We start from the raw sequence: 19,491 nt of genomic DNA, 5'->3' as shown, positions 1-19,491 counted from the left end.
TGTACTTTTCAATATGGTTGCCTCTCAAATCTTCTAAACACCAATGAATACAGGCCCAACCTAATCAATCTCTCCTCACAAGATAATCCTTCCATACCTGGGATCAACCTACTGAACCTTAGACTACACCTAATGCCAGTGTATCCTTCTTTAGATAACTGCCCAACATTGATTACGGTAATCCAAATGTGGTCTAACTAGTGTCATGTATAATTTTAGCAAGGCTTCCTTGTTACTATCCTCCATTCCCTTTGAAATAGAAGCCAACATTCCATTTGCTTTTTATGTTTCCCACTGAACCTGGATGCTAGCTTTTTGTGATATATGAATGATGGCTCCAAAGTGCTGCTGTGCTATGGCTTTCTGCAGTCTTTCTCCATCTGAATAATACTCAGCTCCTTTTTTTTTTTTTACTTCCTGTCACCTCAAACTTTCCCACATTACATTTAGTCTGGCAAGTTTTTGTTCACTGACTTACTCTGTCCACCTCCCCCAACAGACTGTATGGGTGTCATCCTCAGTACTTCCTTTTTGTACCTATTTTTGTGTCATCTGCAAAGTTGGTGACAATGCATTCACCTTCCTCACCATGTCATTAGAATATATTATAATGAATGGTGGCACCAGAACTGATCCCTGTATGCCACTGGTCACCATGCTGAAAATGACCCCAATATATGCTGTTTAATTAGTTAGCGAACCTTCTACCCATACTAATATTGTCTCCACCACCGTGGGCTCAAATCTCTAAGTAGCCTAATGTGTGGTGCCTTCTCAAATCCAAATATATTAAACTCACTTCTTTCCTTCTATTTGTTACCTACTCAAAATATGCCAGGCATGATTTCCCTCATTATACCTCACCTTACATGATGCTATTACACTGACCCCATTATAATGGTCCAGCATCGCAATGTGTACAATAACACAATGGAACAGGCCCTCGCCAGCACTTACCCCACATACTTATATCCACTGTAGGCAATAAGATCAAACGTAGTGAGGTCTGTATGTACTGATATCAAGTACAGTGCGAGGACAAGGGCTAAAACTTCAATAATGATCCATACCAGAGCAGTACTGGCACACATTCCCAGCACCTCAGGAGAAAACCTGAAACACAAATACACAGAGTCTTATTACCAGAAAAACACATCACTACAAAATATGACATTCAACCCCATTGTGCACGAACACAACAGACCCAAGCCCTATCCCATTCACCCAATGAATCAAATCCTTTCTCTGTAACTCCTATCGTACACAATTGCCACAGATCCAAACACCATTTGTGGCCGTGGGTTTCTGTAATAAGCCCATATAAATGTTTAACAGAAACCACTAAATAGTAAGAAGAACTAGGTGGGAGTAAGTGTAGTGTAGAGGATGTAAAGAGGCTTCAGCACAATTTGGATAAGTTGGGTGTACATGGAAGCTGAAGCACTACATGGATAAATGTGAAGCTGCTCATTCAGACAAGAAAAACAAAGACAAAATGCCAGAATACTGTTTAAATGCTGATATATTGGGAAATATTGACATACAAAAGGAACCTAGGCTTCTTTTACACCAGTTACTGAAAGCAAACACACAGGTGTACCAAGTAATTAGGAAGGCAAATGATATGTTGGTCATTACAAAGAAGATTTGTAGTATGGGAGCAAGGAAACCTTAGTATAGCTGGACATAGGCTGTGCGTGTCCAATTGTGTGAAGCTTTCATCTACATATCCAAGAAAATATATCGTTACCTTAGAAGGAGGGCAGTGAAGGCTCATCAGTCCAATTCCTTTATGGCAGGTTTCCCATTTGGAGAGAGATTGGGTTGACTGAACCTATATTCATTAGAGTTTAAAAGAATGCGTGGGGAAACTCACTGAAACGTATAAAATCCTGAGAGACTGAATAGAGGGATGATGTTCCCTTGGGGGTGGTGGTGGTGGGGGTCAGAGGTTGTGAGCGGGGGAGAGGTGTCAGAGAAAGAGATCACAATCTCAGGACACATGGTGGGCCATTTCAGACTCAGGTGAAGAGACATTTCTTCACTCAGAGGGTACAAATCTGGGGAATTACCTACCACAGAAGGCTGTTGAGGCAATGTCACTGAATATACTTAAGAAATTTATAGAAGCCAAAGGTATCAGAGGACAACCAGAGACAGCAAGGTGTTGCAACAGAGTTTAGCCATGATTGTATTGAATGGTGGAGTAATATCAATGGGCCGAATGGCCTACTCCTGCTTCTATTTTCTATGTTTGCAACACAGCCAAAGAGTGAGGCAGAATAAATTGGAAACCAATGGGTTGATAGATACCACTGAATATTTTTCTAAGGAGACAGGCAATGGACAGCTTGGGTGAGAAAGATGGACCACATCTGTGAAAAGGATACAGTCATAGAGTTGAAGGAATTGTCCTGGCCAGTAACATTTAGCTTAAAAATTAAAATTTTCAAACGCATTACCCTGGTTGCATTGTTAAGATAAAATCAGTGTTTTGCACACAGCTGCAGTTTCTGCAATTTTACATCCACTTCTCCAACTCCCCTGACAGTGCAATGCTACACAATGCCCTCAAATCAAGTGTAACACTACCATCCACTGGCACACAGCAGCCAGTTCTTTCCCCTCTGCCATGGAACGAACTAACTTCCTACAACAAACGCAATTCTCTTCTCCTTGCGTAGCCTTTTCCCTATGTGTGCCACCCTCTGCTCCCAACAGCTTTCTCACACTAACCTTTACAGACAACTATCCTGCAGCAGCTGGATTCAATGTGGATGTTAGCTGTACCTTTTCTACCATGGAGCTTTTTGGAACCTGCATAAATACAGGCATACCCCAGGACAGATCCCACTGACTATATCTGTACTGCTTCTTGCTGGTTCAAACTAGAAAACATTATCGCTGGTGTTTCCCTTCTTCAACCTCTCTATCACCATGTCTGGAGATAGGCCGTGTATTAACACTCCCTCCAAGCTGGTGTGCCAATGCATGTTGCTGCTTCCAGAGGTTGCTGCCCCACATAGACCTCAGAGGTCCAGGCAGCAGCAAGAAATATTACAGGGAATGCTGCTGTGCACCAACATCTATCAACCCAGTCCCTCCTCACAATAACCTTGATTATATTTCCTCCCATTGGGGTTCTGGTGGGAAATACATTCCCCATCTGGTTTGTTCTGTTGATTCAATATTGCCTAACAACATCTCATGTTTTTATCTCAAACTTCAACCAAGGACTCCCATCCCATCAGTACTGCCTTTGACAACACGCCCATTCCATTTCACACACTTCAGGCCCTCCTGCAGTCCCTACCACACTCCCACATTGAGTTATAGAACAGTACAGCATGGAAACAGACCCTTCGGTCCAACCCGTCCATGCCGACCAGATATCTCAACCCAATCTAGTCCCACTTGCCAGCACTCGGCCCATATCCCTCCAAACCCTTCCTATTCATATACCCATCCAAATGCCTCTTAAATGTTGCAATTGTACCAGCCTCCACCACTTCCTCTGGCAGCTCATTTCATACATGTACCACCTTCTGGGTGAAAAAGTTCACCCTTAGATCCCTTTTACATCTTTCCCCTCTCACCCTCAACCTTATGCCCTCTAGTTCTGGAATTCCCGACCCCAGGGAAAAGACTTTGTCTATTTATCCAATCCATGACCCTCAATTTTGTAAATTCTCTATAAGGTCACCCCTCAGCCTCCAACGCTCCAGGGAAAAAAGCCCCAGCCAGTTCAGCCTCTCCCTATAGCTCAAATCCTCCAATCCTGGCAACATCCTTGTTAATCTTTTCTGAACCATTTCAAGTTTCACAACATCCTTCCAATAGGAAGGAGACCAGAATTGCACGCAATATTACAACAGTTGCCTAACCAATGTCCTGTACAGCCGCAACATGACCTCCCAACTCCTGTACTCAATGCTGACCAATCAAGGAAAGTATACCAAACACCTTCTTCACTATCCAATCTACCTACCTCTCCACTTCCAAGGAGCTATGAACCTGCACTCCAAAGTCTTTGTTCAGCAACACTCCCTAGGACCTTACCATTAAGTGTACAAGTCCTGCTAAGATTTGTTTTCTCAAAATGCAGCACCTCACATTTATCTGAATTAAACTCCATCTGCCACTTCTCAGCCCATTGGCCCATCTGATCAAGATCCTGTTGTAACCTTCTTCACTGTCCACTACACCTCCAATGCAAACTTACTAACTATACCTCTTCTGCTGACATCCAAATCATTTATATAATCCTCAAAATGGACTTCTTGTCCTCTTCATGTTTTACCCCAGCAGCCTCCAGAATAAGTGAATAATCCACTGATACTTTACCACCTGCAGTATGATACCACTACTGACCATATCTATCTTTCCTTCACTCTATATTCAATGTCACAATGGGTCTGTTCACTTCACAACATACTAATTCACTCCTCTTTCATCCCAAACCCTGCTTTCCGTCTCATGGTACCTTCCTGTGCAATTGCAGAAGATACATGCCTGCCCTTCCACCTTCTCCCTTTGCACTGCTGGGCAAAAAGCACTCCTGCAAAGCAAATCAACGATTTACTGGTACTTCTAATTTAGTACAATGCACTCAGAGTTTGTGATGCAGCTCCCTCTGTAGTGAAGAGGTGAAATGCAGATTGGACAATGTGTTTGCACAATATCGCCATTCAATCACTTGTCTGTCAAACATCTGCCCGCTTGCCATGTCAATTCTCCATTCGGATCTGATCATGCCTCTTACAGTGGCATTTTCATTTAAGGATAACATTAGGAAGGATATTCCTGGGAAATCACCCAGTAAGGTCATATGGGTGGAACTCAGAAATAGAAAAGGGATTATCACCTTACTGGGATTGTACTATAGCTTCCCCCCCACCACCGATCTACAAGTTAAAGTTCTAAATTGGAGGTAGGCCAAATTTGACAGCATTAAGCAAGAACTTTCAAAACATTGTTTGGGGGAGGTTATATGCAGGTAAAGGGACGGTTGAAGGGGGGCTTCAAAAATGAGATAATGAGAGTCCAGGGATGGGCGAAAAGCATTGCTGTAGGTATAGGGTACGCTGGATGACTGAAACATCAATTGTCCTGCTCCTCGGATGCTGCCCTTCCTGTTGTGTTTTTCTAGCACCCCACACTCTACTCTGATCTCCAGCATCCGCAATCCTCACTTTCTCCACACAATAGGATGGATGTAGAGAGGGTGCAAACGAGGTTTATGAGAATGTTGCCTGGATTGGAGGGTACTGTCTATAATAAAAGGTTGGGCAAACATAGATTGCTTTTATTTGGGTGTCAGAGACCAAGGGGTGACCTGACAACAGTATATAAAATTATGAGGTGCATGGATAAGGTGGATAGTTGGAATCTTTTTCCCGATTGGAAATGTCAAATATTAGGGGGACACAGGTTTAAGGTGAGAGGGGCATATGCTAGGCAAGGTTTTTTTAAAAAAAATACAGAGGGTGGTAGGTGCCTTGAATATGCTGCCAGGGGTGTTGGTAGCAGATATGTTTAACAAGCTTTTAGACAGACACATGAACACACAGATAATTTAAGAATATGAACCATATGCAGGCAGATGGGATAAGGTTGGAATGGCATCATGGTCAGCACACACATGATGGGCTAAAGGGTTTCTGCCATCATTATTCACAGCTCCTCGAGATCCACCACTTTCTTCTACTGTCCTATCAACAGCACCCTTTACGTTTTATCACATGGTTTCCGCCCTTTCTAGTTGATCACACACATCCCTCCTTTTTTCCTTCCCTCCTCTCCCGACCCCTGCCATGTCTCTGTACTCAGTTAAACCTGCTAGATTGTCAACATTTTCCCCTTTGGGCAAAAAGCTATCAATCTGGAACACCAGTACTATTCTTCTCTCTTTGCAGATGGAACTGAACCTGCTGAATGTTTTCAGCATTTTCAGTTTTACTTTTACAGCATGTTTTTGTTTAGAATTTCCCTCATTAAATATCACTTTGCTTCAATGCTGATCAGCTCATAGGCCTGTATTCTTGTTTAGTGCCTCAAGTTTCATTTGAGTCATTTCTACCAGTCTGAAGAAAGCCTCAGTGACCATCAGACCAACCCTCTTCCTCCCTACTCCTGCTATCTTGTCACTCATGGGAGTGAAGAGAGAAACACCAAATAGGAGCGTGAGGAAACTGAAGGTTCAGCAACAAGGTGGGTTAGGGAGCAGGAGAGACTACAAACCAGAGGGTTTGAGAGAGGAAGTCTTTGTAGCAATCAGGAGGGACGGGGACGGTTATGTGGTGAGCTGGAGGTTACTATAGTTCTTTTAAACTTTAAAACACATTTTGAAATATATTTAATTTACCAACATAGTGATTTAGCAATATAAAACTTTCACACTGCAGGACATAATGTTTTAACTTATTTTTCCTGATAAGAAAAAAACTATAGCTTTTATATTTGTTTTAATGGGAAAATCTGATTCATTTGAAGCTGTTTAGTTTTGAAACTTCACTTCAACTTTGGTTACTTTAGTGAAGATTTCCCACTTCTCTGCTAAAATGCTTTTGTAACACTACCCCAGATGGCAGTGAAATACTGACCTCTGTTGGATGCCCAGTGCCACCCCAGCCAACAGGATGTATGTAATAAAAGCCATAGCTGAAACAGAAAACCAAAGACAGCAGTCAGCTCTGGAACAATAATTCTTCATCACTACAGCGCTTTTAACATACAACATCCCAAAGTGCTGCACACAAAACACAGTATGGCATAGAACTACGCAAAGAGACATTCAGGATGAAGCCCAAAGGTTTGGTTGAAGAGATAGCTTATAAAGAATGTCTTTGAGAAGGAAAGGAGACAGAGAGGGGTTCAGGCAGGGAATTCCAGAGCTTGTGGGCCAGGTAGCAAGACACAGCCACCAATATTGGAGTTACAGAAATTGGGGGATGCTCAAGAGAATAATTCTGTCAAATACTCTGGACAGCCCAACGCTGTAGAGTTGGATCACGTAGCACAAATTGTTCACTGTGGACACTGACGTACAAGTCAAACCCACTACCAGGGGGATTGGATTAGGGGAACACACGTCCACCCGACCAGAAGAGGGGTTATTTACACACTGTGGCAGCTGGACTGAGTTGTGGATAAAGAACACCATATCCTGAACCATGTTAAATGCCACACTACTGGTCCACAATCAAAAAAAAACAAAGGGCAGCAGGGAACTACAACCCAAGCTGCCATTTTAAAATAAATTGTGTTTCTGTTGAACTGGAGTAACAATTGCAGCCTTAACACTCTAGTACTAATAATGTACCAGCACTAGATTTAGCAGAATTTGTGACCAACTGGAAATCTGTTCTAACGGCCCTAGACCTTCATGTATGGTCGATATACATTATACTTGAAAATTGACCTTTACGTTACCCACACAGAGTTTTAGAAAATTTCCTTTCAATAAATAATGCAAACAGTTGGGAGATGCATTGTAGAACAACATACCTATAGAATCAATTAGTGGCCATAATAGGTAATGATGTTGTGATGGCTGATCTGGTTTTCAGTCTCACCACTAGTGACCTTGGTATATATATTTTCTTAAAGTTCATTCAGGGGATAAGGGCTTGGCTGCCTGAGCCAGCATTTATTGACCATCATTAGTCACCCTTGAGAAGGCTGAGAATCCACTGGAGTACCAAGGGAGCGCTGCACTGTTGGAAGGGTCACACTTGAGTTGATGTCTCGTCTGCACTTTCATATCCCAAGGAATAAAAAAAAGAGTAGAGGAGCTCTTCCAGTGACCCAGCCAGTATTTTGCCCTCATTAGTCATTACCACATTGGGTCAGAATTTGCAGTATGCAGAATGCTTGTCATTTTTCCTACGTTGCAATACTTGCAAAGTGTTTATTGGTTGTTGAGTTATTTGGGAAGCAGTGATCGATACAGGCATTCTATAAAAAGGTGAATATTACCATCCCAGACTCGAACCAGAAACACCACGTTACACACTCACTTGGAATGTACAGGTCTGGAGCGTTCGCATGAAAGTCCTCTCGTGGGGTCAGTCGTGAGTCAACACGGTATCCAAGCTCCCAGTTCTAAGATGAGAAGGAAAGATTTCAATGAGAGTCTGTGTCCTAGAGCTTTCAGTTCAAACTTCAAGTGGATGCAATGGTTAAACTACAAATGTCGCTTTGCTGCCTGTCTTATTAACAATACTTGCTGTGTAGCCTATGTTGTGCACTTCTCTCGTTAAACTGTTCTAAACACTGGACCTTAATTAAATAACTCTACACATGTCTAAACAAATGGTAAGCCTCCTGTTAGACTTCACATTTATTAACATTGTAGTCCATCTGCAAGACCTGTTAGTGAGGGCACAGCCTTAGAATTGGAGGGAGTCAATTTAGAACGGAAATGAGGAGATATTTCTTCAGCCAGAGACTGGTGGGCCTGTGGTATTCATTGCCATGGAGCACAGTGGCGGCCAGGACATTAAATGGCTTCAAGGCAGAAATTGATTATTCCTTGCGAGATCAAGAATTTAAGAGTTACAGGAAGAGTGCGGGTAGGTGGAATTGAAATGCCCGTCAACCATGATTAAATGGCGGAGTGGACTCGATGGGCCGAACTGTCTTACTTCCACTCCTATGTCTTATGGTCTTACAGTGTTGTTTGTTCATCCAGTGGAGAGACGTTTAGTTGCAGACAAGCTAGCACCAGGAATTGTGAACAGGATGAGATTTGGCCAGCAACAGGTAGCTGATTAGTCTATGACAAAGGCGATCTGCCCACCACATTTACGTGATTGTTTCCAGGGTTGAACAGTTTTTGTGGGTGTGAATATCATGATCAGACATATTTAGACCTCTAGAAGGATCCTTATTCCTCCAGTAAAGAAAACCAAAACACCTGAAGGGAGGCCAGATTATTTTCCTCACCAAGTGCTGCAAACAGTTGCTTTTAACTAATACTTCACAGATTTTATACAATATGAGCTAGTAGTTCTGTGCCTCATGCAAGCCAGAGAACTGAAGAGAAGCACACATAAGAACTAGGAGTAGGAGGAGGAGTAGGCCATCCAGTTCCTCCAGCCTGCTCTGCCATTCAATAAGATCATGGCTGATCTTATCATGGCCTCAGCTCCACTTACCCACCCTCTCACTGTAACCCTTAATTCCATTACAGTCCAAAAAATTATTTTAGCTTTAAAAACATTGATTGAGGAAGCCTCAAATACTTCACTGGGCAAGGAATTCAATAGATTTACAAACCTCTGGGTGAAGTTCTTTTCAATTCAATCCTAAATCTGCTTCCCCTAATTTTGAGGCTATGCCCTCTTGACCTAGCTTTACCCACCAGTGGAAACATCTCTACTTCTGTACTATCTATTCCCTTCATTATTTTATGTTTCTGAAAGATCCCTCCCATTCTTCTAAATTCCAATGAATATAACTCAACTCCCCTCTTAAGCCAACCCTCTCAACCCCAGAATCAACCTAGTGAACATCCTCTGGACTCCTTCTGGTGCTAGTACATCCTTTATCAAGTAAGGTGATCAAAGCTGCACGCAGTACTCCAGGTGTGCACCTTGTACAGCTGCAACATAACCTCCCTACTCTTAAATTCAATCCCTTTAGCAATGAAGGACGAAATTCCATTTGCCTTCTTAAATTACTCATTGCACCCTCAGACCAACCTTCTGTGATTCATGCACAAGGACACCCAGGTCTCTCTGCACAGCAGCATGCTGCAACTTTTTTTTAACCATCCAAGTAATCATCCTTTTTACTATTATTCCTACCGAAATGGATGACTTCACATTTATTAACATTGTAGTCCATCTGCAAGACCTTTGCCCATTCACTTAAACTATGTCTCTAGTCACTGACTGTCAACCAGAAAAACACTCACTTATCCCCACTCTTTGCTTTCCATTTGTTAACCAATCCTCTATCCATGCTAATACATTGCCCATAATACCATGCATCTTAATCTTATGCGGCAGCCTTTTGTGTAGCACCTTGTCAAATGCCTTTTGGAAATCTAGATACACCACATCTACTGGGTCCCCGTTGTCCACCATGCTTGTAATGTCTTCATAGAATTCTAGTAGATTGGTTAAGCATGATCTGCCCTTCATGAACTCATGCTGCATCTGCCCAATGGGACAATTTTTAACTAGATGCCTTGCTATTTCTTTCTTGATAATAGACTCAAGCATTTCCCCACTACAGAAGCTAAGTTAACCAGTCTACAATTCATCTTTTTTCTATTTTATTTCTTTTAAAAACAGTGGCATCATATTTGCTGTTTTTCAATTTGTTGAAACTGCCCCGGGATCCAGTGAATTTTGGGAGAGTATAAGTGTATTTGCTATTTCTTTCACCATCTCTTTTAGTACCCTAAATGCATTTCATCAGGGCCAGGAGACTGGTCTTCCACTGTGAGGACCAACACAAATACCTGTTCAGTGCCCTAGCCTATTAGTAATATCCCATTACTAAATCCCCCTTCTCATCCTCTAAAAGGACCAATATTTACTTAGCTGCTCTTTCATTTTACATATTTTTATAAATATTTGCTATCTGTCTGTATATTCTGAGCTAGTTTATTCTCATAATGTATCTTACTTTTCTTTACAGCTTTTTTTGTGGCTTTCTGTTGACCTTTAAATCTTTCCCAATCTTGTAAATTCCGGGAGTTCTTGGCCACTTTGTATGCCTTTTCTTTCAATGTGATAGCCTCCCTTATTTCCTTGGACACCCATGGCAGATTACCCCTTTTCCTTCAGTCCTTCCTTTTCACAGGTATATACTTTTGCTCAGCACTTTGAAAAACTGCTTTGACAGTCCTCCACTGTTAGTCAATTGTCCCACCATGAAGTCTTTGCTTTCAGCCTACTTTAGCTAACTCCTCCCTCACCCTACTGTAATCTTTGTTTAAGCACAGGACCCTGGTATTGGATTCTATCTTCACACTCTATTCTAAATTCAACCTCTCCTTCGAAGAGGATCCCTAACTATGACATCATTAAATTACTCCAGCCTCATTACAGGACCAGATCTATGATGGCTGCTCCCTCGTCAGTTCCATTACATACTGTTCAAGAAAACTATTGCGGATATCTTCGATAAACTCCTCCTCGAGCAAGTCCTGGCCAGCAAAAAGGATCATCTCAGCAAACCCTGAACTAGCTTTGCAAATGATGGGTGAGTAGGTGAGCATAATGAGATTTTTAACTAACAGAGATACATGGCAAACACATAGCCAGAATCTGTATTGCAGAAACCTGGACCATTCTGTCATCCTGGGTCAAAGAAGACACGTAAATTGGCAAATTTGCATACCTTAAAATCTCTTAACTTTTGTGATGACTTCTGCAATACAGGGGTTTGATTTCCAGAGTGCTACCTCAATGAGCTGTGACATCAGGAACCCGGTTACATACCTGAAACTTCTGGCTTTTGAATAGTTTCAATTATACAGCTGTGAACTCTTCTCAGACTGCTTTTAAACATCAGAACAGAGTAATAGCTCTCAGCTCAGCTACAGACTGCCTCGTCTCCATCTCTCTTCTCAGTAATCAGGTGTGCTGCCTCAGAAGTGAACTCATTCCCAGGCTACAAAGATCACATTGACCACAAGATATACAAAAGCAGAAGTAGGCCATTTGAGTCTTGCTTTGCCATTCAATGAGGTCATGGCTGATCTGACAATCCCCAATTCTACTTTCCCGCCTTTTCCCCATAACCCTTGATTCCCTTACTGATTAAAAAAAATCTGTCTATATTATACATCTTTAATTGCACATGAACATCTGTGAAAAGGAATTCTGACAGTGCAGCCAACTGCAATTACCTTGACTCATATCAACTTACTGGACTCAAGAGAATTAATGTCCAAATCATATTTCTCTTTAATTGTGACTTCTCTTCCTTCCTTGTTCTGTGCATGCATGTGGTGAAGCTTAACAGGGTTTAAACCATCCTTTTTTAAAAAAATGCATGAAAGACAGTTTGCTGTAGGTCACTTAGAAATGAAACTTCAGAGGCTTTAAGAACTAGGAGCAGGAGTAGGTCAATTGTCCTCTTGAGCCTGCTCCACCATTTAATAAGATCATGGTTGATTCTTTCCATGGACTCAGCTCCACTTACCTGCCCACTCACCACAACCCCAAATTCCTTTGCTGCTCAAAAATCCATCTATCTTTGCCTGAAAAACATTCAACAAGGTAACCCTCAACTGCTTCACCAGACAGGGAATTCCACAGATCCAAAACTGAGTGAAGAAGTTCCTTCTCAACTCAGTCCTAAATCTGCTACCCCTTATTTTGAGAGTCTATGCCTTCGAGTTCTAGTTTCACCCACCAGTGGAAACAACCTCCCTGCTTCTACCTTATCTATTCACTTCATAATTTTATGTTTCTATAAGACCCCCCCCCCCCCCCCCCCACTCCCCACACCCATTCTTCTAAATTCCAATGACTATAGTCTCAGTCCACGCAACCTCTCCTCATGAGCCAACCTTCTCAACTGCAGAATCAATCCAGTGAACCCTCAAGTAAGGAGATTCAAACTGTACACAGGGGAAACACAGCATGGTCTGTTTCAGAAAGGATATGGAATAAGATTTTTATTTTTTTTAAAAAATCACCTTTTACAGACAGGAGGACAATAAAATAATTAATTCTGCCTCTCCCTCTTGTCTCTGACACCCATTTCTTGTTATTACATGTGAAGGCACAAAGACTAGCTCAGCTTTGAATAGCAATAAATAATACTTTTCATTTAAACCCGAGAGGGAGTTGAGATTCATTTTTAAAAAGTGACTTTGTAAACAGAAGTTTGGGACATATACTACAGCCTTTTCACAAGTAAATTGTGAAAGAGGTAAAGAGAACAAAGAGTTCAGTCTGCCTATCTACCCTGTCCATAATAATACTTTGCACAACCCCCATGCAGTTCTGTACCTGGTGGGTGTAAGGGAACAGCAGCAAGGCCAACTTCTTGGTGACGTATCTGGTGTCGACCGTGAAGAAATATTTCAGCTTGTTGACGGACACAAACCTGTTCAGCTGTCATAAAGAAAGAAACGTGTATAGTCAGTCTGGTCTGAGCATGCAAGGTTATCAGATCTTATGGCACTGGTCATAACGGATGAGCAGCTTTTACAAGACCAGTGATGCTGATATTATCTGACACACAGTTCAAATGGTGACTTCAGTCCCACATCAAGTAGTTGAAAGTTGACACCCTTTGAAGTGTCCAGGCAAGCCATTTCACTGTACTATTGCTATGAAACAAAATGAACACTTGTCAATATAGATATTGCGAGGAGTGAGCATTTCCAGCAACATCTGTTTTTGTTTCTGATTTACAGCATCTGCATTTCTTTCAGTTTTTGTTTTGAACACCTGTCACGGCTGCACAGATACTATCAACACGCTCAGAATGATATAAACACAGAAGGCAGCCAGTCAGTTCATTGTACCTATGTTCGTATCCATTTAGACCCATACCCCAGCTTTGCCCATAAGTCTGGCAAGTAGTTATCCAATTCCCAGTTGAAAGTTAATGTTGATTTCCACTACCCTTCTAGGCATCATGTTTCAGATTACAATTTCACTTTCAGTTGCTTTGCTGATTAACTTGGATCTGTGTCCCTCCAGTTGTCCATCCACTTGCCACTGGAAATAGCATCTCCTTGTTTACTCCATCAAACGCTCTCATAAAAAAAAGGTCTTCATAAACAGTCTCTAATCTCCTGAGCACAATCCCAGCTTCAGCCTCTCCACATAGCTGAACTTTCACATCCTTTCGGTCTTCTGCAAAGGCTACAGAGGGCCCACCGTTGTCAAGAAACCCCTGAACTGGACCAGCCATATAAATACAATGGGCTATGAAAGCAGGTCAAATGCTGGGAATTCCATGACAATTATTCACTTCCTGACTCCTCAAAGTCTGTACACCATCGACAAGGCACAAGTCAGCAATGTGATAAATATCTCCCAACCTTCCAACATTCAAGAAGCTCAACGTCATTCAAGATGAACTTATCCACTTAATTAGCATCCTACCCACCATCTTCAACATCCACTGTCTCCAGCACCAAACTGCATAATGGCAAAAGTACACAACCTGTCAGATGTATTGTACCAACTCACACAGGCTCCTTTAACAGCACTTACAAACACACTGTTAGTATCACAAAGGAGAATGGGAACAGATTTTTGTCTTTATCTTTTGGATATGGTCATTGATAAACAATGAATGCGAACTTAGCCAACAATGTTGGGGTCTGGAGTCACATGTCAGCCAAATTTCCTTCCCGAGTGAGTCAGATGGGCTTTTATGTCAATTGACAATGGTTCCATAGTTGTTATTAGGCTAGATTTTATTCCAGATTTTTACTGAGTTCAAATTTTGCAAATAGCCGCGATGAGATTTGAACCAACGCCTCCAGAACATTAGCTCACGGATTATAAGTACAATGTCAATACAACAATACCACTATTTTCCTGAAAATGCATCAGATGCATGGAAACACAATCACCTCCAGATTCCCCGCTGCGCCACATATCATCCTGGCTTGGAAATATATTGACCATTCCTTCACAGTCACTGGGCCAAAAACGCTGGAACTTTGTCCCTAACAGCATTGTTCAATGTGGCAGCTCACCACCTTGAGCAGGGTAATTAGGAAGTGAATATAAGTTGGCAAAGCCAGAAACACCCACTTAAGAGATTTTTACAAAACGGCACTTCTTCATGGCCTCCAGAAATGGACAGTACCTTAGTCTTGGGTCTAACCATTGACACAAAGCTTCCCTGTTTGGAACTCTTGTGCCTCTGGGCACTAAGTCAAAGATTCCATTTGGCTAAGTTTTTTTTTAAAAACAAGCAGCCACCTAAATCGTCCCTGTCAGCTTCAGATTAGAGAAAGGAATTTTAAAAGTTCAAGTACAATTGATCAAAAGTGCAGCTGCAGAGATGTTTCCAGTCACTGGGGAGAGCTAAACCAGATGCCATAAATGAATCCAGTCGGGATTTCAGGACAAACCTTTTTACTCAGAGTTGGGATAATGTAGAACTCAATACCACAGGGAGTGGATGAGGGAATGGTACAGATGTACTTAAGGGAGAAGCTCACTGTTACTTGAGGATTCGTTGAGATGCACAGGGGTGAGGAGGATCATATGAGTGACCCTTTTCTGTGCTGTAAGCACAATATAACATTAACAAAGTAAAAAATCACAACACCGGGTTATAGTCCAATAGGTTTAATTGGAAAAATATTAGCTTTCGGTGTTCCGAAAGCTAGTGTGCTTCCAATTAAACCTGTTGGACTATAACTTGGGTGTGTGATTTTTAACTTTGCACACCCCAGTCCAACACTAGCATCTCCAAATCATAACAACATTAACAAGGTATTAGTTTCTTGGATTAGCTCTTGCATTCAATGCCTCTTAAGCAAGTTGCAAACTACTTATTTGCAAGCTGCGTTTGTCCAACACACGGAGTACTTTAAACAGGACAGCCACTGACAAAGGAACTGATTTGCATCACAGTTACAGCTGATATTTATTTTAAATGCGGATGCATTACATAGTTGGAACTGCAGAGAGTGCAGTGGAATTTATAATCAGACTTGTGCTGTACTAACAATGGTTTAGCACATGGGCAGCTACCTACCTACCTCTTTATGGACCATGTCTTTTCCTTGGCTGGCAATTGTTGTGCCATAGGTCATGGCAAAATCCGCTACTGGCTCACTGAGGAAGTTGTTGATTGGAAGCCCCATGTCAATTCCTTGGACGGTGTAGCTGGTGGGTTGGGGGTGCTGCGAGGCACTGGTGTCATCAAAAAGTTGGTTGGGGTCCATCATGTTGGAAACGGGAGGCCGCCCTCTCTGTTTTGGAGCTGGGGAGCAAGTGCAAAGGTCATTCTGGTCAGGAGCTACAGGCTCACAAAAGAACTACAAACACAGCAGAGCAAAAGAACCAACTGAACTGAGATACAAGCATTATGGAAGGTCACAACTCTGCTTCCACGTGCACATGTTCTATGTAAATCTTCATTCTTTATACCTACACCCAGCTTCTCACAGAGTGCCAGACCGGAAGTGAACAAATCACACTGGAAAAATCAGGATTAATCTGGAATCCTGATCCAGGATTTAGTTTCTCCCAAAGCTGTTCTTTGCATTGGTCCATTCAAAACAATAATTCATTTGATTTTGACTCTTTAATCATATACTGTAGCCTTGCTGGTTACAGTCGGTGATATTCTACTGATTCCAGCAAGCACAGTGCACAGTCTATTCATAATTTTATTGGAACAGAGCACACAGAGGAGGGAATTCTATTAAAAACTTATTTGCTCCTGGTCTTTGATAATGTAACCCAAGCAGGTTATAAGATATAGAAAAATATTATAACACTCAATATCCATTAAGATAATTTACTTGGACACTGATTCCCCTTAAATAAAACAGCGTTAAAATGAGCTCATCTCAAAGGCCACCTCCTATTCCCCTCCGGAAAGAACAGCCACACTGATCATTTCATAGCCAGAAATAACCTTTTGTGCTCTCAGATTGCTCTCCCTCCAGGGTGCTGTCTGGGCAACTTAAACTCATGTCATATGCAAACTGTACAAAGATTTAATCACTGCACACGCCAGCAATGCTGTGATTTGGAATCCACAGCTCAGTAAACAGGTGGAAGCATTCAAACATACAAAGAGAAGTAGGCCATTTGGCTCCTTCATATCTTTTCTGCACTTAGATCACGGCTGATCTGAGCGTAACCTCAACTCTATTTTCCTACCTATTCATGTCTTAAAAGTGCACAAACATAAAAACTTTGAGCAACAATAGGTTACATGGCTCGTCGAGCCCACTCTGCCATTCAACATGATCATGGCTTATCCTCGACATCAACACCACACACTCATGATCTCCTCATATCCTTTGACTCAATGTCTAGAAACCTACTTTTTTAAAATATATTAAATTACTCACCCTCAGCCGCTTTGCAGGAGGGAATTCCACAAGTTCATTAGCGTCTGCGTGAAGAAACTTCTTCTCATCTCAGTTCGAAATGACCTACTTTTTATCCTGAGGACATGACTCCTTGTTCTGGAGGCCACAGCCAGAGGGAACATAGTCCCTATATCCAGTCTGACAAGCCTCCTCAATCTTCTAAACTCCAGTGACTCAAATTTCTCTTCATACGACAAATCTCCCATCCGTGGGATCAGTCTGACTAACCTTCACTGTACTTGCTCTATGGCAAGCATATCTTTGCTTAGGTAAGGAGACCAAAGCTGCACACAATACCTTCGGTGTGGTCTCGCCAAGGCCCTGTATAGCTGTAAAAAGACTCCTTATTCTTCTAAACTGCATTCAATTTCCCTTCCTCCAATGCTCTCCAGGGATGAGAGTTCCAAAAACAAAAAAATCTCATCTCCCTCTCACCTACATGACACTTCATTTTTAAACAGTGTTCCCTAGTTCTAGTCTTTCCCAGACGTAGAGACAGCTTTTCAGAATGCACCCTGTCGATTCCCTTCAAATTGTTATCTGTTTCAAAACACTCTTCATTCTTCCAAACTGCAATGGATACAGTTCCAACCTTTCCTCAAGGTAACACTGTCCTACCAACTCAAGTATCAGTCAAATGAGCCTTTATCAAATGGCTCCAAGCACATTTACATCCTTAAACAAGGAGTCCAAAACTATGGAGAGTACTCCAAATATAGCCTCACCAAAGCACTATGCAATTACAGTAAAAATCCCTATTTTAATATTCCATTCCCCATAAAATAAATTACAACATCCCACTTACCTTGCTGATCACTTAAGAATGTAGATACAAATCATATGAATTAGCGAAGTAGGCCACTTAACCCTTCAAACCTGTACCACTGTATCTTCCGTAGTGAACATAGACATAGAACAGTACAGCACAGACCCTTTGGCCCTCAACGTTGTGCTGCCTTTTTAATCCTACTCCAAGATCAAACTAACCTACATACCTTTCATTATACTATCCTCCATGTGACTATCCAAGAGTCCCTAATGTGCCTGACTACTACCACTGCTGGCAGTGCCATTCCATACACCCACCTGAGTAAAGAACCTACCTCTGACAACTCTCCAAACCTTCCTCCAATCACCTTAAAATGACACACTCTCATGATAGCCATTTGCACCCTGGGAAAAAGTCACTTCCAAAAGGGTGGCCGTGGCTGACGAAGGAGGTTAAGAAATATATAAAGTTAAAAGAGAAAAAGTATAACATAGCAAAGATAAGTGGAAAAATGGAGGACTGGGGAGCTTTTAAAGAACAACAGAAGATTACCAAGAAGGAAATACACAGAAAAAATGAGGTACAAAGGTAAACTGGCCAAAAATATAAAGGAAGATAGTAAAAGCTTTTTTAGGTATGTGAAAGACAAAAAAATGGTTAAGACTAAAACAGAGGAATATATTACAGGGAACAAAGAAATGGCAGAAGAATTGAATTGGTACTTCAGATCTGTGTTCACTGGGGAAGACACAAGCAACCTCCCTGAGGTAACAGTGGCTGAAGGACCTGAACTTAAGGGAATTTATATTTACCAGGAATTGGTGTTGGAGAGACGGTTAGGTCTGAAGGGTGATAAGTCCCCGGGGCCTGATGGTCTACATCCCAGGGTACTGAAGGAGGTGGCTCGAGAAATCGTGGATGCGTTGGTGATTATTTTCCAGAGTTCGATAGATTCAGGATCAGTTCCTGCGGATTGGAGGGTGGCTAATGTTGTAGCACTTTTTATGAAAGGTGGGAGACAGAAAGCAGGAAATTATAGACCAGTTAGTCTGACCTCAGTGGTGGGAAAGATGCTGGAGTCTATTATAAAGGATGAAATTACGACACATTTGGATAGTAGTAACAGGATAGGTCAGAGTCAGCATGGATTTATGAAGGGGAAATCATGCTAGATTAATCTTCTGGAACTTTTTGAAGATGGACAAGGGAGATCCAGTAGATATGGTGTACCTAGACTTTCAGAAAGCTTTTGATAAAGTCCCACATAGGAGGTTAGTGAGCAAAATTAAGGCGCATGGTATTGTGGGCAAAGTACTAAATTGGATTGAAGTTGGTTGGCTGACAGGAAACAATGAGTAGTGATAAACGGCTCCATTTTGGAAAGGCAGGCAGTGACCAGTGGGGTACCACAGGGACCAGTGCTGGGACCGCAGCTTTTTACAACATATATTAATGATATAGAAGATGGTATTAGTAATAATATTAGCAAATTTGCTGATAGAAAGCTGGGTGGCAGAGTGAAATGTGAGGAGGATGTTAGGAGATTACAGGGTGACCTGGACAGGTTAGGTGAGTGGTCAGATGCATGGCAGATGCAGTTTAATGTGAATAAATGTATGGTTATCCACTTTGGTGGTAGTGAAGGCGGCTAATAGCATGCTGGCCTTCATAA

At 41.8% G+C, this 19,491-nt stretch overlaps 1 protein-coding gene across 1 annotated transcript in view; it reads right to left on the bottom strand.

The window, feature by feature from the left end:
• The window catches only part of naaladl1 (N-acetylated alpha-linked acidic dipeptidase like 1), a 97,408-nt gene that overhangs the window by 71,781 nt on the left and 6,136 nt on the right, over positions 1–19,491 (bottom strand). The window contains exons 2-6 of the mRNA XM_087983714.1: positions 15,704–15,927; positions 12,978–13,082; positions 8,019–8,103; positions 6,603–6,660; positions 958–1,113 (exon numbers count right to left, since the gene is read on the bottom strand). Coding sequence (XP_087839840.1) covers positions 958–1,113; positions 6,603–6,660; positions 8,019–8,103; positions 12,978–13,082; positions 15,704–15,927 — 628 coding nt within the window. The remainder of the gene's footprint in view (positions 1–957; positions 1,114–6,602; positions 6,661–8,018; positions 8,104–12,977; positions 13,083–15,703; positions 15,928–19,491) is intronic.

This window comes from Chiloscyllium plagiosum, unplaced genomic scaffold (assembly GCF_037043375.1).
Source record: "Chiloscyllium plagiosum isolate Xiang-an unplaced genomic scaffold, Cpla_swu_hap1 HiC_scaffold_46, whole genome shotgun sequence".
NCBI classification, from domain to species: domain Eukaryota; kingdom Metazoa; phylum Chordata; class Chondrichthyes; order Orectolobiformes; family Hemiscylliidae; genus Chiloscyllium; species Chiloscyllium plagiosum.
This window is presented reverse-complemented; position numbering and strand designations above follow the sequence as displayed.